The 19,157-nt window shown below is 40.3% G+C and overlaps 1 protein-coding gene across 1 annotated transcript in view; it reads left to right on the forward strand.

The window, feature by feature from the left end:
* The first annotated feature begins 84 nt into the window (after window positions 1-84).
* Window positions 85-19,157, forward strand: part of STX12 (syntaxin 12) — a 36,155-nt gene continuing 17,082 nt past the window's right edge. The window contains exons 1-3 of the mRNA XM_037057146.1: window positions 85-300; window positions 15,046-15,115; window positions 16,601-16,700. Of these exons, the coding sequence (XP_036913041.1) occupies window positions 183-300; window positions 15,046-15,115; window positions 16,601-16,700 (288 nt within the window). The 5' untranslated portion in view covers window positions 85-182. The remainder of the gene's footprint in view (window positions 301-15,045; window positions 15,116-16,600; window positions 16,701-19,157) is intronic.

Genomic DNA, 19,157 nt, shown 5'->3' on the forward strand with positions numbered 1-19,157 from the left:
GCACTGTACAGTTGGGCGGGGCGAACGCCTGCGTACTGCGAGGGGGCGGGGTTAGTGCGCACGCATCCTCAGTCCCTTCCCCGCCCTTTCTCTTCCCGGTTTCCCAGTCAGTCTGCGGTCCGGTTTGGTGGCCGCTTCCGGTGGGACCGCCGAACGGGGCGAGTCGGTTTCAGCTCCTCGTTATGTCCTACGGCCCCTTAGACATGTACCGGAACCCGGGGCCCTCGGGGCCCCAGCTTCGGGACTTCAGCAGCATCATCCAGACATGCAGCGGCAATATACAGCGGATCAGCCAAGCCAGTAAGCCGGGGGACAGAGCTGGGGTGCGAGAGGCGTCCCAGAGACAGGCCTAGGTGAAGCTGCCGCGACGCGGAGCCCGTCTCGGGCGCGGCGAAGGCCTCACCTGGAGACGTGTCGGGCTTTCCACTCTGGGGGCGGCGAGCTGTAATTTCCGAGTCTTGTCAGGCCCAGGCTCCCCGAGGGTCCCGAGCCCCAGCTAGAAGGAAGCTTGAGTCTCGCCTTAAGAGTTATGCCCTCGTGATGTTGGGGCCAAAACATCAGTCCTGACAGCCCCAGGGTGAGAGAGTGTGTGTGTCACCTGGAGATCCGTGAGCCGATTTGGTGCAGTGGTCAGTCGAGTATTTTCCTGTCATCGCCTCCCCCACGCTACCGCCCCCCGCCTCTTTCCTGTTTGGCCAGTTTGCATCGGTAGTTGTTTACTGATGTAGACATTATTAGGTTTACGTTCTGCTCAACTCTGGCTCCTTGGAAATCAGCAGCTTTCAATTAAGGGAAGTGGAGAGGGCGTGTGTTTGGGTGACTTAAACAGTTCTTCCTTTAATGAATTTGGAAATCAAATACAATGACTTGTATTTGAGGGATGAGATAACTTCCGTTTTAACAAAGAATTCACCGAAAACATTTCAATTCACATTATTCTGTCTTTGTAGCAGAAGATTTGCACATATTTTTATATTTCAAGCCGATGAAGCTTTTGTTTTCCTTCACTATTTACCCACTCGTGAACAAATCTGATACACAGAGAAACTCAGGGACTTGAATAAGTTAGACATGGTAGGCCTGGTGGTGGATTTCAGAAGGTCATTGTCTTAAAACTTCACCCCCACAAGTAGTGTTTGAGTGAGACTAGCTGAATGAGTCAAATATAGGCTATTTCTTGTGCCTGGGAATCAGCTCAGCCTTATAAACGAGAGCAGCGGCAACTTTACTTTGAAAAATGGTGATCATCATCCTTGTTGTTATTGTGTGTTTAGTAAATTTGGCAGTACTGTTAATAGGCAGAACTAGTTGGCCCTGAACACAGTTATTTTCAGTATTTTTAAAGAACAGAGTATCATTTTGCTTTTAAATTTACACCATGTAGAATTTGAGAAGTGGGAAGTTTCTGATGGGAAGGGATCGAGACTGGGTGATTCAAAAGTGGAGAGAAGAGTATGTGGTCTGTTTAATCCAGAAATCAAAAAAAATTAATATGACCCCTGGCTACGAAATTCGGCAGTACTTTGTGTTCCGTTTTCTCTCTGTGAGAGAGCTGTAGTACAAGTTAAATTTTAAAAAAGTCTGGTTCAAAGCCAAAAGTTTTCTGTTGAGGCTAAATTTAATTTTAATATCTACCTGTGAAATAATTCTATGTAATACTTGAGTATCAGGCAATGTGGTAAGTACTGTGGGAATTGGCATGGATTCTTTCAAAAGGGTTTCTGTGGAGGACATAATCGATACAGAAAGTCAAAAGGGATCAGTGCTATAGAAGNAATTCGGCAGTACTTTGTGTTCCGTTTTCTCTCTGTGAGAGAGCTGTAGTACAAGTTAAATTTAAAAAAAGTCTGGTTCAAAGCCAAAAGTTTTCTGTTGAGGCTAAATTTAATTTTAATATCTACTTGTGAAATCATTCTATGTAATACTTGAGTATCAGGCAATGTGGTAAGTACTGTGGGAATTGGCATGGATTCTTTCAAAAGGGTTTCTGTGGAGGACATAATCGATACAGAAAGTCAAAAGGGATCAGTGCTATAGAAGAGATATAAATAACATTATTTAGGTATTCAGCAGAGTGAGATCATTTTCAGTCAGGAAGGGTCAAGGAAGGCATTATGGCATTTGAGCTTGGTCTGGAAAGATGGTGGAAAGAATTTGAACTTTGATGATAAAAAATGGAAGGGCATTCCAGGAAGGGGTACAATGAACAAGGCATTGTAGTGGGAAAGCATAGGGTATATAGAGAAAAGTAGAGTGATTTAATTTGGCCAGAGTGGTGGAGTCCACAAAGTAGTGGAAAATAGAGTTGGAAAGGTAAGTTGGTGCCCAAATAGGAAGAGCTCTAAGTGCTAAACTGGGGGGTGGGGGAAGGTTGGATTTAATTCTTTAGGAATATATAGATGTTGTAGGTTGTAGATCTACATGTTTAGGAATATGAATATGTTGAACTGGAAAGGAGACACTGCAGTCAGAAACACCAGTTAGAGACTGAAAATGAAAAGGAAGGAAATGATAGGAGAGGCTTCTTTGGTGATAGAATTGATAAGATTCAAGATTGGGAATTGGGCTCAAGGGACATTGGAGTCAGCCATTAATTACATTAATAACTAACATTGGGTACATACTGTGTGCCAGGCAGTATGAAAAATCCTTTTTTAAAAAATATAATCTTTACTATCTTTTTTCCATTACTATTTAGTTCCCTTATACCCCTCCCCCTGAAAAATTCTTTACATGCATTATCTTAATTTTATAACAACCCTGTAATTACCAGTATTACTTTAATTTTATAGATTAGGAAACATGCTGAGAAAGATAAATGATTACCCAGCTAACATTGCAATACCTGACTCTGAAACCAGGTCTGTTTTTTATGATCAGCAATTAGCCTTTTTATAATTTTTAATTAATATTACAGTTTTACAGCAATTAACACTTCAAGTTACTAGTGACTTTTTAACTCTGCATAGGAAGCTGTGGGGTGTACCTGAGGCTGCTGAACTTCGTCTTCTTGTGATGTGCCTACCTCTCTGCTAGACTGATGAAAGCAATTAGCAATTAGACTGCTAGAGGGTGTCTTTGAAGCATCGGACGTGGCTTCATTCATCTTTGTATTTCTAGTACTTTTCTCACTCCCAAGCATGTGATGGATTCATTCATATACTTTCAACAAATATTCTTTGAGCACCTGCTCTGTGCTGGGGATGGAGTGATGAACAAGAAAGACAAAATCCCTTCACTGTGTGAGCACACGCGTACAAGTGCGTATGTATACACGTATATAAATAATATTGAGTAATAAGGGCTATGAAGGGAAAGCAGCACAAGGGAATAGAGAATGAGGAGAGAAAGAGGGTGGGTGTGCCATTTGAGATAAGTTGGTCAAGGGCTTCTCTGAAGAGGTGACAGTTGAGTAGACATATGAATGAAGTGAGGGTGAGAGCCTTGCGAGTACTGGGGGGAAGGCATTCTAGGCAGAGGATGCCTAGATCTTTGGCAGAGCAAAGATCTTTGTGTGTTCAGATAGAGAGGAGGCTGGCTTGATTGCAGTTAGAAAAGAGAGCATAAGGTCAGGGAGGTAGCCAGGGATCATATCATGTAGGGTCTTGATGCTTGATAAATTGTATGTAGTAGATTTGAATGAATGAGGTTTTCTACCATCTTGGAACTCTTGCTGCATTCTCCTTGTACTATGTGGTACCTACCACATCTTATTGACCTTAGGCAATATGAATTAGAATTCTTCCTTTGGGATTGTTTGGTGAGGAATTGGGAATTAGAAATTGGTATGGCGGCATTGTGTCTACCCAGTTAGTACTATCAGGCTAGTGCCTGTCCCCCAAACCTCTCTAAGCCATAGCTGTCCTATCTAAGTGTACATTCTGAACATGAGCTGAGATGTATACCCACATCCATTCAACCCTGCAAGAACCTGTACCCACTGAAGATATGAGAAAATAGCTATTTTATTTTTTTACCTGTTTAGTGACATGGGTGTGCAGTAGCTGAGCATATCAGCCTGAAATATGGCAGGTCACTGCGTGGGTTGTTACAGGTATAGCTAAGGTTCACTGCTTGGTACAAAGAGTTGTTATCAGTTATGTGCTTGGTACAAAGGGAAACTGCTTGACTCTGTTTGTTGTGGAATGAAAGGTCTGAGCAGGTATTTGCTGAGGCAAATATAGGAAGAAACCTAATAGCCTCCAAGCTATCTCTGAAGAAATTGAAGAACAGAATTTCTGTTTTTTATTTTAATTTTGATTTTGAGGATATGTTTATGAAAGCTGAGGATAGTGAAACAAAGAAAACCCTGGGATAGAAGAAGCTACGGGAGAGAGAGCCTAGGATGCTTTGGCTCCCTACAAATGTTCTAGGAAAGGAGGAGCCTAGGTCGGGCTGCTGTCAGTTCACTGGAAGGTCAGAGAAAAGGGGGATTCAGAGGGTTAGCCGGGACAAACTGTTGCTGCACTTTGCTTCCCTGGTTGCAAGTCTTGTGGGGGTTCTTAGAGTTTAGGAAAAAGAAAATCCACTCAAAAAGGAAATTCAAGTGGGCATGTCCCAAGGAGGTCATGCAATAACAGCATTTGTTAGTTAATTAATGAATGCTGCTAATAAATTGATATTATTTTTATTTTTTACTAAAAAAATAAAAAGCAGTTGAACTTTTAAAACTGATTATCAAGAAATTCTGAGTCCTGGCTGGTGTAGCTCAGTGGATTGAGCACAGGCCTGCAAACCAAAGGATCGTGGTTCGATTCCCAGTCAGGGCACATGCCTGGGTTGCAGGCCAGTTCCCAGCAGGAGACACAGGAGAGGCAACCATACGTTGATATTTCTCTCCCTCCCTTCCCCTCTAAAGATAAATAAATAAAATCTTTTTTAAAAGTCTATCTTAAAAAAAAAGAAATTCTGTAGGTTTTTCTTTCAAAGTTATTTTTCATATTTTCCCTTTGCTTTTTATTTCATTGCCACCCTCTTAAGTTTTCATGATCTCAACATCTGTATTCCAACAGCATACTCTCAGTGCCTCTGTTCCCATTCTAGTTCATCCTGATAATGCCATCAGCAGTATGTCTGAAATCCTGTTTTATTATCTACTCACCTCCTTGAAGAGCCTACAGTGGTTCTCTGTTGTTTGCTATATCATATCTTGACATTCCACCTTGCTTTTATCCTGTCATCTTAACACCCAAATTAACCATAGTTTCTACTTCTCTTCACTCCTTGCTGTAGTCAGACTTGCTTTCTTAACATCCCTAAACACTGGCGTTTGCTTGTTTGGTTCCTCCTTTGTGTAATATCTTGTCCTACCTCACTAGCTATCCAAATGATACAATTCTTTGAGTTGTACTTAAATCCTGCCACCTATAACTAAGCCTTCCTTTGCTTTTTAAAAAAAGATTTTATTTATTTATTTATTTATTTCGAGAGGGAGGAGAGGGGGGGGAGAAAGAGAGGAAGAGAAACATCAATGTCTGGTTGTCTCTTTTGTGCCCTTTATTGGGGGCCTGGCCCACGACCCAAGCATGTGCCCTGACTGGGAATTGAACTGGCGACCCTTTGGTTCGCAGGCCAACACTGAATCTACTGAGCCACACCAGCCAGGGCCTTCCTTTGCTTTTGACAGTGAAGTCAGAAAGCATGGGTTTTAGGGGTCAGTAGATCTGTTACTGAGTCTCTGTTCCTCTGTGCACTGTTAACCTTCAACAGGTTATTTCCCCTTTTTCTATGTTACCCCTTCTTTCAAATGGATAGTATTGTCAAAATGGGTTGTTTGAAAGTGCCTAGTATAATGCCTGGCACACAGTAGCCGCTCAGTAAATTGTGGTGTTATTGACTGAGTTCCCTGCCCTACCACAGTGTAGTAGGTAGGTAAGCAGGCTCAAGAGTCAGACCACGGGTTTGAATCCTAGATCTGCTTCTTACTAGCTGTGTAATGTATTGCTTTACCCCTCTATTTCTCAATATTCTCATCTATTAAATTCTCATCTATCTCAACCTTATTTCTTAGGGTTGTGAGGATTAAACGAGGTAATTTATGTAATGTGTTTAAAACAGGACCTGCAACAGAGCATTTAGGAAATATTAGCTATCATTTTTTTCTTGGAATTTACAGGCAATTTCTTTTCATAGTTTAACACTTATATTCTGTATTCTCTAATTAATTTATGTTTTTTGACCTTGTCATTCCAACCAACTAGAGACATCGCTATTAGTTTTGTGAGAATAGAGAGACCATGCATTGTGTATTTCTCTTTAGTTAGCTACAGCCTGGCACAGCAATGGATATGTAGTTGGCATTCAATATGTACTTAATTGATTTTATCATTGCTAATAAGTACATTTTCCTTGGTCTCAAATTTGATAATAATAGCTATCCTTAATTGAGTCCTTTCTGCACCACTGTCCTAAATTTAGATTCCTATTATCTCTCATCCTCACAACCACCACATGAGACTTCTCTTGTTATTTTCATTTTTAAGGTGAAGAAACTGAGGCACAGAGGAATGGAGCATTTTGTTCAAGATCAAAAAGCTAAGAAGTGGTAGAACCAGGAATAACAACACATAGGCAGTTGTGATTCAGCATCTGTACTTAAAAAAAAAGATTTTATTTATATACTATTAGAGAGAAGGAAAAGGAGGGAGAAAGAGGAGGAAACATCAATGTGTGGTAGCCTCTCACGCGCCCCCTACTGGGGACCTGTCCTGCAACCCAGGCATGAGCCCTGACTGGGAATCAAACTGGCCACCCTTGGTTATTGGTTGGTTCAAAGATTGGCACTCAATCCACTGAGCCACACCAGCCAGGGCCAGAATCTGTACTCTTAACCATTACATATTGTCATATGTTAGGTGGAAGATTATACCTTTGATATTTAGTACTCATGTTCAGTTTAGTTTGGAGCTTTACTCTTGTAATTAACTCTTGTTAATTTGTATAAGTCAGGTCATTTTCATTGAAGCTGTGTGAAAACAGTGTAAACCTCATTTTCAGAATAAGACAAAATGACATCATTGTCATAATCACTTCAGGCTAACATTTTCTGTAATGTAAATAATGTGGGTTTTTTTGTTGTTGAATTTACATTTTTTAAAAAAATACTGAATTAGAGCATTAGATGTCAAGTGAAAAGAATTTTTTTCCACCTGTGATGGCACTTGCTTTCACTATGACTGGACTTTGATTTGGATTAAGGTTCATGTGGAGATTCAGATTCTGCTTAAAGCTCAGCTAAAAGAACATAAAGAGTGTTCAATTTAGAGTAGTTCCTAGGTGGACATTAGCTGTGATGTAAAATAAATTGATTTGCTTTCTGGTCTTTTAAAAGTTTTAGCCAGGACATGCTTTTAAAAATGAAAAGTCATCCTGGCTGATGTGGCTCAGTGGATTGAGTGCTGGCCTACCTCACTAGACTGAAAGGTTGTTGGTTCAGTTCCCTGTCAGGGCACATGCCTGGGTTGTAGGCCAGGTCCCTGGTAGGGGGCATGCAGGAGGCAACCGATTGATGTTTCTCTCCCTCTCTAAAAATAAATAAACCTTAAGAAAATGATAGGAGAAATTGAAGCCCCGTTTTAAAAATAACAAAATTGGCCATCTTCTCAGATTGCCAGCTATCTGAATAAAGCGCCCGTTAAGATTTTTTAAAAATTCCTTACATAGAACTGAATGATTGCCTTTACATTTGACCTGGTCATCTGGGTTCCAGGATTATGTAGCATTTCTTTTTTTTTTCCTTCTTTTTTTAATTTTATTGTTGTTAAGTACACTTGTCTGCCTTTTCCCTCCACCTCTCCCTCCCACCCCTTATGTAGCATTTCATAGAAGATACCTAATTATTTTCATCTAGAATGTTGTAAAAAACTTACTAGAATGCCTAGGAAAAAGTTTTCTCAGTAAACAAGTTGAACAGAAAACTCTATTTTAGATTCAATCCATTTTGATAAAAATCTTTCCCAATAGCATCACTTTACTTTTTGACATTTTAAATTCATTCAAGTGAAAATTAATTATATATGTACTCTATTTTTTATGTGTGCTTTAGGTTTATTAAGGGATACAATTCTTAGATGTAAAATAAATGGGTCATTGAGACACTATTTTTGAATAAATCCCTGATGTTGGTGGTTATGGAGGGCAGTGTGCAAAAAATTCTGCAGCTTTGGGTTCCAATAAACTACTGTTCTTATAATTTGAAATTTGAAGTATCTAATACCTGGTCTTGATGGAAACTTTTAGGAAAATATCTTGGAGGCTTAGATTGATTCTGGTGCTTAGATTGATTCTGGTGCTTAGCTAGCAAACAATCCTGTAATGTCTCCCTACCCCACACTTCCCCGGCTCCGTGCCCTCCCTGTTACACACACCACAAATTCAGTTAATCTCAACGAAAGAAGTGAAAAAACAATCCGGATGAAAAAGTTCTCAAATGAGAATATAGAAATGACAGCTGATTTTTAATGGATTTTTCCCATATTCTATAAAATACCCATTGTTCTCTAGGATATTTAATAAGTTTTCATAGATGATTAATAACTTGATACTTTGACATATCTCCATAGGTTCTAAGGAGAATGCTCTACTTTATAAAGATAGTGAAATGAAATGTGTCCTTGAACTTTTGTAAGCTCTACCTTTTTGTGTCATATAGTCAACCAGTGATTTTCTAGAGGGGTGTGTGTATGTGTGTGTGTGGTTATGCAAATACAAAGATGAGTAGAATGTGGTCCCTGCTCTCCAGAGGCGTATAGGCAGCCCAGTTCCATTTGTACATAGGCGGAGCCTCTCAGAGCCAAACTGTGGCTTACTAAAACATTCCTTGGTTACACAGCATCATTCTGAGACTAGAGCTTCTTTGTTATTAGTGAAATTTAGCATTTAGCAGTGGTGGGAGTACTTAGAGATCATTTAGTCCTCACAGAATTGTAAAGATTTAATAAGAAAAAATCTACCCACACAAATAGAAAGTACTATGACAAATAGTAAATATTCAATATATGGTAGTTAAACCTGAATATTATATATAGTTCTTAAGTAGAGACCCAGCAACATGAAATGACTTGAGCGGTGCCACACACCTAGGTAGTGGTCAGGTCTGGTTTAGAGTTCTGATCTCATTGCCAGCTCATGTGCATTCACATCTTCTTGAAAGCAAGTATCATGATATAAAAGGGAGGCTAACTCAGTTAATCAGTTATTACTTATGTACCCACTGAGTGCCTGGTGCACCGCTGGACTCTGGTGTGAACCCAGGAATGTTGTCAAAGGTGGGAGGAAGTTGGGGAGGCAGCATGTTAGAGCAAGGACATCAGCCTATCTAGAGCAGAGAGCTATTAAGTTAGGGAGGCATCAGATAGGCAAGGTGGGGCTAAGTGGAACACTGGAGGTGGAGGCTTGCCCTCTGTCACTACAGTCTGTTTCCTTTAAGTGTCAGCCTTTTGAGAGAACATAATGTGGCACAAAGAATATAGCCATTGAAATTAGCCCTGGGTTTGAATTTGCTTGTTATGACACTGCTCAAAACCCATCAGTGGCTTCTGATTTCATTAAAATCCAAAGTCTCCACACTAGTGTATAAGGCCCTATATAATCTGGCTCCCTTCTACCTCTTTGGCTACTTCTGTTATCATGCTCTAGTGTAGTCACACTGGCTTCTGCTCTGTTCCTCCACGCCAAGTGCTTTTGCCTTGGGGATTTTGTACTTAATACTCTCTCTGCTAGAGGGCTTTTCCCCCAGATATTTACATGCCTGAATCTTTCACTTCCTCTAAGATGTCTTTGCTCAGTGTCCCCTTGTCATAATTCTTCTCTGACCACCCTATAAAAAGTAGTACCCACTCCCCACCCCTCAAAATTCCAACCCTTACCTATATTTATTTCCCCTTTTTTAAAGATTTTATTTATTTTTAGAGGGGAAGAGAGGGAGAGAAACATCAATATGTGATTGTCTCTCATGCTCCCCCCACTGAAGACCTGACCCACAACCTAGGCATGTGCCCTGACTGGGAATCGAACTGGTGACCCCTTGCTTCACAGGCTAGCACTCAACCACTGAGCCACACCAGCTAGGGCTGTTTATTTCTTTATAGTTCTTATCACTACCTGATATATGCTATTATTTATCTCTTTTCCTTAAAATATAAGCTTATTGACAGCAAATGTCTCCTAGAGCATAGATAGAACAGGGTAGAGTAGGTACTCTGAATGAATGAATTCTGTAGCTCTTGTGAACCCCAAGAAGTAATTTGTCTGCTGAGGTGGACTCTTCATGGTCAACTGAGAGCCCAAATTTTATTGAGAAGAATTGTGTAATGGCCATTTGCTGACAGGAGCTCCTCATGTACTCTGTACCCGGAAGAATCTCAGACTGAACTCTCAGCACTACGCCCTCCCACCCCCATCCTGCTTGTTTATGCTGTCTGAGTCAACCACTGCAGGAGAACCCTGGTTTCAGTCTTTCTTCCAAGGGACTGGGACCTGCTTGTTCAGTCAAAATTATGCAAATAATAACCTCATTTGCATCCATACCAACCAATCATAATTGCATGATCAGAACTGTACAGTTTGGGCCCTGACAGGTGTGGGTCAGTGGCTTGAGTACCAGCTTGTGAACCAAAGGGTCACTGGTTGATTGCCAGTCAGGGCATGTGCCTGGGTTACAGGCCAGGTCCCCGCCCCCTTCATTGGGGATATGCAAGAGGCATTCCATCACTGTTTCTTTCACACATCAGTATTTTTCTCCCTCCTCTTCTGCCTCCCTTCCCCTCTTTCTAAATATAAATAAAATCTTTTTTTTAAAAAAGTGATTGTTGGTTCAAATAAGATCATACTTATCCAAGAGTAAAGGAAAAACACTCCTGTGTTTCCTTTACTCTCCATAATTTACTTCTCATACAGATATGCGGGTTTTCCACACTCCAAGTAATAATCAGCTTCTCCAGACACCAGTTGGGTATCCTGCAGTTTCACTCGGTTCCAACACTGACTATTGGAGTTAGCGTCAGATTCCATGGGTTAAGGGCTCACTCTCCCAAGACTTTATCCCACGCCGATTGCAAATCAGAAATTGAGGTTCCCATAACCACCTCCTCAGGTTCCATTAACTTGCTGGAGAGGCTCACAGAACTCAGGAAAACATTTACTTACTAGGTTACCAGTTTATTTTAGGAGGATATAATTCAGAACAGCCAGATGGAAGAGATGCCTAGGGCAGGTATGTAAGAAGGGGCTCTGAGCTCAAGACGTTGTCTCCACTAATGGGAAATTCATCAAATCTAGTTTAAGAGTTTTTGTAGAGCTTAATCTGCACCCTTCCCCCCACTGTACCTCCTTTTTGAGGTTTGTGTGTCTGGCTGAAAGTTCCAACTTTCTAATCACTTGGTCACTCTGGTAAACAGCCATATCCAATCTAAGGCTGCCTAGAGGCCCCACCCAAGTCACCTTGTTAGCATAAACTTGGTGTGTTCCACAGGGGCTCTTTATGAAAAACAAAAGACACTGTTATCACTCAGGAAAACCCAAGGGTTTTAGGTGCTTTGTGCCAGGAAATGGTGACAATGACCAAATAGGCTTTTTATTATACCATAGCAAGTATATAGCCCAATGGCACATAGTAAATGCTCAGTAGATTCTAATGTCTGCCCTCTTTCATGAATAATTTGTATGGCTAGCCAGTTGATAGCTTTAGTGATATCCTGATTCCCACTTGACTTAGATAATAAGGAAAATCCACATGTTAGTAGTGAAAAATGATTTATACCTTATATAATGCCATACTAGCAGAATGCAGTAATTATAATGGTTACATCTTCCTGTAATCAAGTGAATCTGTATCTCCATTATAAAGTTGAAGATACATTTTTGCTAGAAAAGTGTGGCCTGAAAATAAGATAAAATCATTTTTGAAGTTCTATAAACCTGTGTATTTTTGACTTTATAAATTTGAGGTTGAAACATCTATGATACAGTGATTATTTTGGCTAAGGAGAAATAACTGGTGCTTTACTGCTAAGGGCTAGGCTGTTCAGCATCCATTTAGGAACAGAGTCACACAATGGTCATTTAGAAGATGTTGCTTAATCATCATGTTTCTCATCACCCTTAGAGGCTGTCCACGAAAGAAAGTTCATTCTAAGAAAAAGTCTTTTTTTTAAAAAAATATTTTATTTATTTATCTTTATAGGGGAAGGGAAGAAGAGAGGAAGAGAACCATCAATGTATGGTTGCTTCTTGTGCATCCCCTGCTGGGAACTGGCCTGCAACCCAGGCATGTGCCCTGACTGGGAATCGAACCGTGATCGTCTGGTTCACAGGCCTGCGCTCAATCCACTGAGCTACACCAGCCAGGGCAGAAAAAGTCTTATAAGAGTTTTGTGATCAAAAATGATATCAGTTGGTGGGAATCAAAATCTCAGTGGCTTGAGCAAATGGTCAAGAGAATGGCAGTTTTAGAGCATATTTTATACTTCAGAATCAAAGGAGGAGACTTTAGGGGGATTATGTGAAATCCACATAGTGGTAGCTTAGAGATGTAGGAAAAAGCAAAGCAGGGATATCTCTGAGATTGGATGAAGAGTAAAGGGGGAGACACATACTTCTTTACAGGATAGTTATCAGTTACAACACAGAGATGTGTTGTTTCTGGACAAGATAACAAGAAGGGTTTCTGTGGTCTCACAGTCTGGTGCAATGGCTATGTCCTGAGGGGTCTGGAAAAGATTACTTTGACATTCCAAAGGAATGTTACTGTAGGTGGATAAAGACAACAGGAAACTTCTGGTTAAGATGGCGGGGTAAGTAAATGTGGTACTTGTATCCTCTCACAAGCACATCAGAATTACAACTGAACTACACAACAACCCTTATTCAGAACAGCTGATCCTCCATAGTGGTTTGTGGTCAGTGGTTGCAGCCAGTCCTTACAGCCAGTAGCCTGGGGGTAAATCCTTACCTCAACTAAGCAGTAGGGTGTACACAGCCTACATGCACGTATGCACTTAGAGTGCCCAGCTTGGGTGATTGGGGGGGCTGTGTCGCTAGACCTCATGGAACACCTACTGCCTTGGGCCACTCTGCCAAGCCCAGGACAGGAAGCAGCTCCATCTCATACATAGAGAAAAAAACAACAACACAGGGAGGCTGCCAAAATGAGGAGACCAAGAAACATGTCCCAAGTGAAAGAACAGAACAAAACTCCAGAAAAAGAACTAAACCAAATGGAGATGAACAATCTACTTGATGCATAGTTCAAAGTAGAGTTATAAGATATTCAACAAACTTACTGAGAACTTCAACATAATAAAAAAGGACATGTAAACTATAAAAATGAACCAGTCAGAACTGAAGGATACACTAACTGAAATGAAGAATAATTTACAAGGAATTGACAGTACAGTAGAATAGATGAAATGAGAATCAGATTAGTGATTTGGAATGTAAAGAAGCAAAAAACACCTAGTCAGAACAGCAAAAAGAAAAAGGGGCCCTCGATATGAGGATAGTATAAGCAGCTTCTGGGGCAACTTCAAATGTACCAGCATTTGCATCATGGCAGGTGGTGGCAGAAGGAGAAAAGAGAGAGGAAGAAATAGAAAATCTATTTGAAAAAATAATGACAGAAAACTTCCTTAACTTGGTGAAGGAAATAGACATACAAGTCCAGGAAATGCAGAGAATCCCAAGCAAGATGAACCTAAAAAGGTCCACACCAAGACACATCATAATTAAAATGCAAAAGGTAAAGACAAAGAGAATCTTAAAAGCAGAAAGAGAAAGCAGTTAGTTACCGACAGGGGAGATCCCTTAAGATTCTCAGCTGATTTTTCAACAGAAACATTGCAGGCCAGAAGGGATTGACAAGAAATTCCAAGTGATGATAGCTCTACCCAGCAAAGCTATCATTTAGAATCAAAAGACTTAAAGAACTTCCCAGAGAAGAAAAAGGTAAAGGAGTTCATCACCACCAAACCAATATTATATGAAATAGTAAATGTTCTTGATGAAGGAGGAGAAGTGGGGAGAGAAGGAGAAAAGGTAAAAAACGTAAACAATAAAATGGCAATAGATACACATCTAGCAAAAATTGAATCTAAAAAACAAAATAAGGAAACAAGCAGAACAGAAACAGTCTCATAGATAACAGAATTTAAAAAATAATTTTTAAAAGATTTTATTTTTTAGAGAGGGGAAGGGAGAAGGAAAGAGGGAGAGAAACATCGATGTGTGAGAGATACATCGATAGATTGCCTCTCACATGCCCCCAACCAGAGACTTAGTCCACAATATAGGCATGTGTCCTGACTGGGAATTGAACCAGCTACCCTTTGGTTCTCAGGCTGGTGCTCAACCCACTTAGCTACACCAACTGGGACATTGATAACTTTTTATTAATAATAAATAAACATGTCTTTCCAAAAATGTTTGCTGTAAAACATTATGTACTAGTAGATTGTACTTTTTATTGTGATACTGGGTATTAAGGCCATTTTTATTTTTATTTTAAATTTTATTTTATTTTATTAATTTATATTTTTATTTTCATGCAAGGATATTTATTCATTACTTTGGGGGGGGGAGAGAAAGCAAGAAAAAACAACATCAGTGTGAGAGAGAAACAGTGTGGTTGCCTTTCATATGTGCCCTGAGTGGGGGGTTGAACCTGAAACCCAGGTATATGCTCTGACCAGGAATCAAACAAACCTTTCAGTGTACGGGATGATGCTCCAAGCAACTGAGCCACACTGGCCAGGGCCTATATTTAGTATTGAGGCCCTTTTCAATGTGATTGAATTTTTATCCAGTGCCTTGGGAAATCTGAAAAAAATTGGAAGTTCTTTAGGGGTGATGAATAAAACCACCATCCTACGGGACAAAGGTGAACCGCAGAATTTAAGGGAACGTGTATGCCAAGGTTTTGATCATAGCACGCGTTCTGTTATTTGCATGTACTTATTCAGGATGAGGGGAAAAACTGTTGATCTTAGACAGGGTGCTCATGATGAATCTGTTTTTTCTTTTAACAAATCTTTCTTTCCTTCCTCTCCTCAGCTGCCCAAATCAAGAATTTGATGAGCCAACTGGGAACTAAACAGGATTCCACCAAACTACAGGAAAATCTGTGAGTAGATTCCTGACAAGGCTGGGTTTTGCGAGGGCCCTTCGAGGACACAGTGCCATTGCTGCGTGGACGCTCAGGTGTCAGGCCTGTGAAGCCAGGATGAGAGGCAGTGGGACATGAAGTAATAGGTGGATCTAGAGGGGGAGCAACAAAATATATTAATGGGTTGTGATCTCTGTGTCTTAAAGTCCTTGATCCCTGGTTCTTTCTTTCCTTGGGCCGTTTAGCAGAGCACTTTAGGGAAATAGAGAAGGGAACCCCTAACTTTCTTAAGCTGTATTTTGCCTAAGTGACCCTCCTTGTTGGCAGAGGATTCCCAATCTGCAGAGGTCATCTCATCTAGTGGGATTTCCAGCTGTATACATTATTAGAAAAAATTTATTCAGATGACCCCAAAGGAGCCTGAGAATAGTAGACTGGTACTTCTTATCGCATCCTTCTTGAGTACATTTCTGCTGTTAAAAGTTCTACTATTCATCTGTAAAATATACTGAACAATATTGTTGTGTCCTGTTTTAGATGTTGTGAAGTGAAGGAATGACTTACTACTTTAAGCTTTTTCCAGGGAGATGTGAAACATCTCTGGGTATGTTAGTCCTGCCCGGGATGTGCAGGCTCCCGATTGACTCCCTCCTATTTTGGACTCCCTTGTTTTTTATCTTAGAGTCTCCTTTGCAGTGAAAAAAATTAATAATTAATAGTGTGGCTTTTCTGTCCTCCTTTAACATCTTTGTAGAATGGCCAGATAACAGGACACGGTGACTGACAGGAGCTCTTTTTGTATTTCCACTACTTTTCAATTCCACCTGCTTTATTACATATTCTTCCCTCTTTAATGTCCTTTCCCCTCTACTCTTTATATGTGTTTACACGCTATAGGACTTTTTTGTTTTTAGAGGGAAGAACCAGAAAGTAAAGTATAAAGAACCAGTAGGGACTCGAGGGTAAAGCTGAAAAAGCACCAGCTTTAAGTAAGAACTTGGGGACAGATCTTTGGAGGTTGTTCTCTAGGGTAGGAGCTGTGCTTCAAGTGCACATTTTATCCAACTGCCAGTGCCAGGGTTCTGTCTCTGGGCGGCGGGCTGTGACCGTAGCTGGGCAGAGCCCCTGGGCCACTCAGCGTGAGAGTTTTGTGAGAGAGTTTGCTGTGTCAAAACTCTTAGATTTAGCTGTGGGGGCAGTTGCTCTTATATTTCTATGAGAACTGCTGATATGCTTTTCTCTTTTTCCCAAAGAGTTAAAATACCTGATCAGCAGGTTACACTGAAGCAGGTTCTTTCTACTCAGTAATGTGAAGAAGGCCTGAAGTGAGTTTGACTGGGTAGTAGTTCTGGGATTTTGTTGTGAACCTGGGCATCCAGGAATCTATTTCTTCAGGTGTCCTTTCATTCCCTGCTTTGTGAGACACTCCGAGAACAAGCTGATACTAACTATAAGAGCTCTCAAGATGTGATACAATCCTGAAACATGTCTTTTGTCTCTCAGGCAACAGTTACAGCACTCCACAAATCAGCTTGCCAAGGAAACAAATGAATTACTGAAGGAATTAGGGACCTTGCCCCTCCCCTTATCTACTTCAGAACAGGTAGGTATTTTCTGGTTTTTGTTGTTGTTGCTGCTTTGTTTTTTACTAGGAAAGGACACTGTTTTAATGGGAAGACTGCGTGAAACAAAAATAACTTCGCCTTTGGTGCAGATAGGTTTCTAAACCTCAATTTCATTATCACTAAAATGGGAAAATGCAGCCACCATGGCAAGAGAAAGAATGCATGCACCAGATCTTGCAAAGTACCTGGCACTTAGTAGGTACTCTGTATGTGGTAGCTGCTGCTATTATTAGTAATAACGTATTAATATATTAATAAAATAGGTTTAACTGAAGGAGAATCTCAACATTTGAGCTTAGGTTTTGGCTAGCAGCTTCACCTTTTCAGGCTTGATGCGAGTTTGTTTTGTATCCAGTGTCTATAAACTTCAGTTGCACGTCTTTTATATTTTGCAGTCACCTTCATGGCCCATCCTGAGGCATTCATAGGTCTCAGGTTGAAGAACTACTCAGAAAAAAAGATTTCTCTTTTTAAGTCATTTATTCAGTGGCCACTGAAATCCTTTAAAAACACATACTGGATTCAGTGGTGTTTTGGATTCATTGGTTTCCTTGGAATGCCATGCCTTTGTTCATACATTCCTGATGTCACATGTGCTTCCTCCTTGGCGGCTTAACTCTTTTACCTGTCATTCGTGGTCTACCCCAAATCCTTGCTCTTTTAGGGAAAAAAGAAACCTTCCTCTTCCTAAACCTGTTGTGAGTCCATTTTGCTTTTAGCTTCTGTACCTTTCCTGGGGAACACTTAGCTTTTATTGCCTTTTATTATTGAATTGTCTAAATGATGATGTCCCATCTCTGATGGCTCTAAAGATGAAGCCTACAACTTCCCTATCCAGGGGTTATTTGTAAGTTGTGACTACTGGAGCATAAAATAGTATTAGTGTGTTGTGATCATCATCAATTTGATGTATAATAGAAATGGAGTGTGTTATCGTCACATGAAACTTGCTTCATGTATTTTTATGTATATGGTACTGCATCAAGATGTTGCATTCTTACTGTGTGTCTCCATCAAAACGGTTTGAAGATCACTAGTTTATCCTGTCCGTGGTAAGCCATTTAATGAAGTATATGTTCTGTCTTTGGGGTTTTGGCGCTCCTTGCACAAGAGAGAAGATCCAAGGCTAGATGCTTTCCCATCCTGCTACAAAGTAATCAAGATAGAAAGTAATCTACATGTTATCACCCTTTGGTTATCCATCTGTGTGCTGTTTGTTTTAGTTGTAAGTCATGCTGATATTTCAATTACGGACAGATTCCTCCTTGCCATCCAATATCTCTGAACTGTTCCAAAATTACCCCTCGCCTCCTCCCGGCTGTGCACTTAGGGAATACACACTCACAGATAGTAGTAGTGGGAAAAAAGGAGTCTAATCATCTGATGCTAACAGAGTATTGAAAGTACTTAAGAGTTAAATAGTATCCTAAGCAAAATATAAATAGAAAGTTAAATCTGCTACAAAAAAAAAAGATCTAACGTATTCCAAAATCAAACAGAAGTTATTTTCTGATTATGCATGTAGTTGTTGGATCCTTCCATTATCTTGGATCATTAAAAATACGAAAAAGATCTGCAAATACACTATCTCTGGTGAAATATAATTTCCTTCCTCCTATTGTGCTGAATTCTCTTTTCCTTTTCACATTTTTCTTCATCTAATTCACCTTATCTGCATTAGCCATCTTTTGCTGCTGTCCTATACATCAAACCATACATTCTGCTTTCAGTATTTTTTCATATGTATGTACTATCGTCAGTGATCTTTTAGCTGCTAAATCTGTGTCTTTTTGGTTCTTACTCCCTTTTCTTCTTTGATTCATTTGGTCCTCTTGCCCATCCCGTCTCCACTGAAACTTTCTTTTTTCCGTGATTCCCTTCCATTTTGTGCCCCCACTCTGGTGATCCCTTTCTGGCCTCTCTTCTGTACCCCAGGCTGAGTCTCACCCTTCTTCTCTGAGTCTGCGGCTCTGCCATTGATCCTGTGATTTTCTCACTCTGTACTTTCTCCCTCAGGAGGCCTATCTACTTTTATAAGCTTCCTGTCATCTTTATGAACATGACCCTCAGATCTTTTTCCAGCTCCAGTCTCTAAGCCTCTATTGCCAGTTCCTGTTCTAAGTCCTCCTTTTAAATATACTGCCTTTATCTGAAATTTAACGTGTTGTCTTACACCGAATTCCTCTCGTTTCACCCAAACCCCTTAACTAAGCTGACTGGCAATACATGTTATCATGGAAAATTTGAGCCTTTTGACCTAATATCCACTCATCCAAGTTTGTCCTGAGGAAAAACAACAACAACAAAAAAACCAGCTATGTACTCTGGAGCCAGACTTCCTGGATTTAAATTCTGCCTGTGCTACTTACTGTGTGACCCTGGGCAAGTTACTTCTGATTTGTAAAATAGGGACTAAGTAGTACCTAACTAATATA

This window comes from Sturnira hondurensis, unplaced genomic scaffold, assembly GCF_014824575.4.
Source record: "Sturnira hondurensis isolate 20B ecotype Veracruz unplaced genomic scaffold, ASM1482457v3 Scaffold0009516, whole genome shotgun sequence".
Taxonomy (NCBI): Eukaryota; Metazoa; Chordata; class Mammalia; order Chiroptera; family Phyllostomidae; genus Sturnira; species Sturnira hondurensis.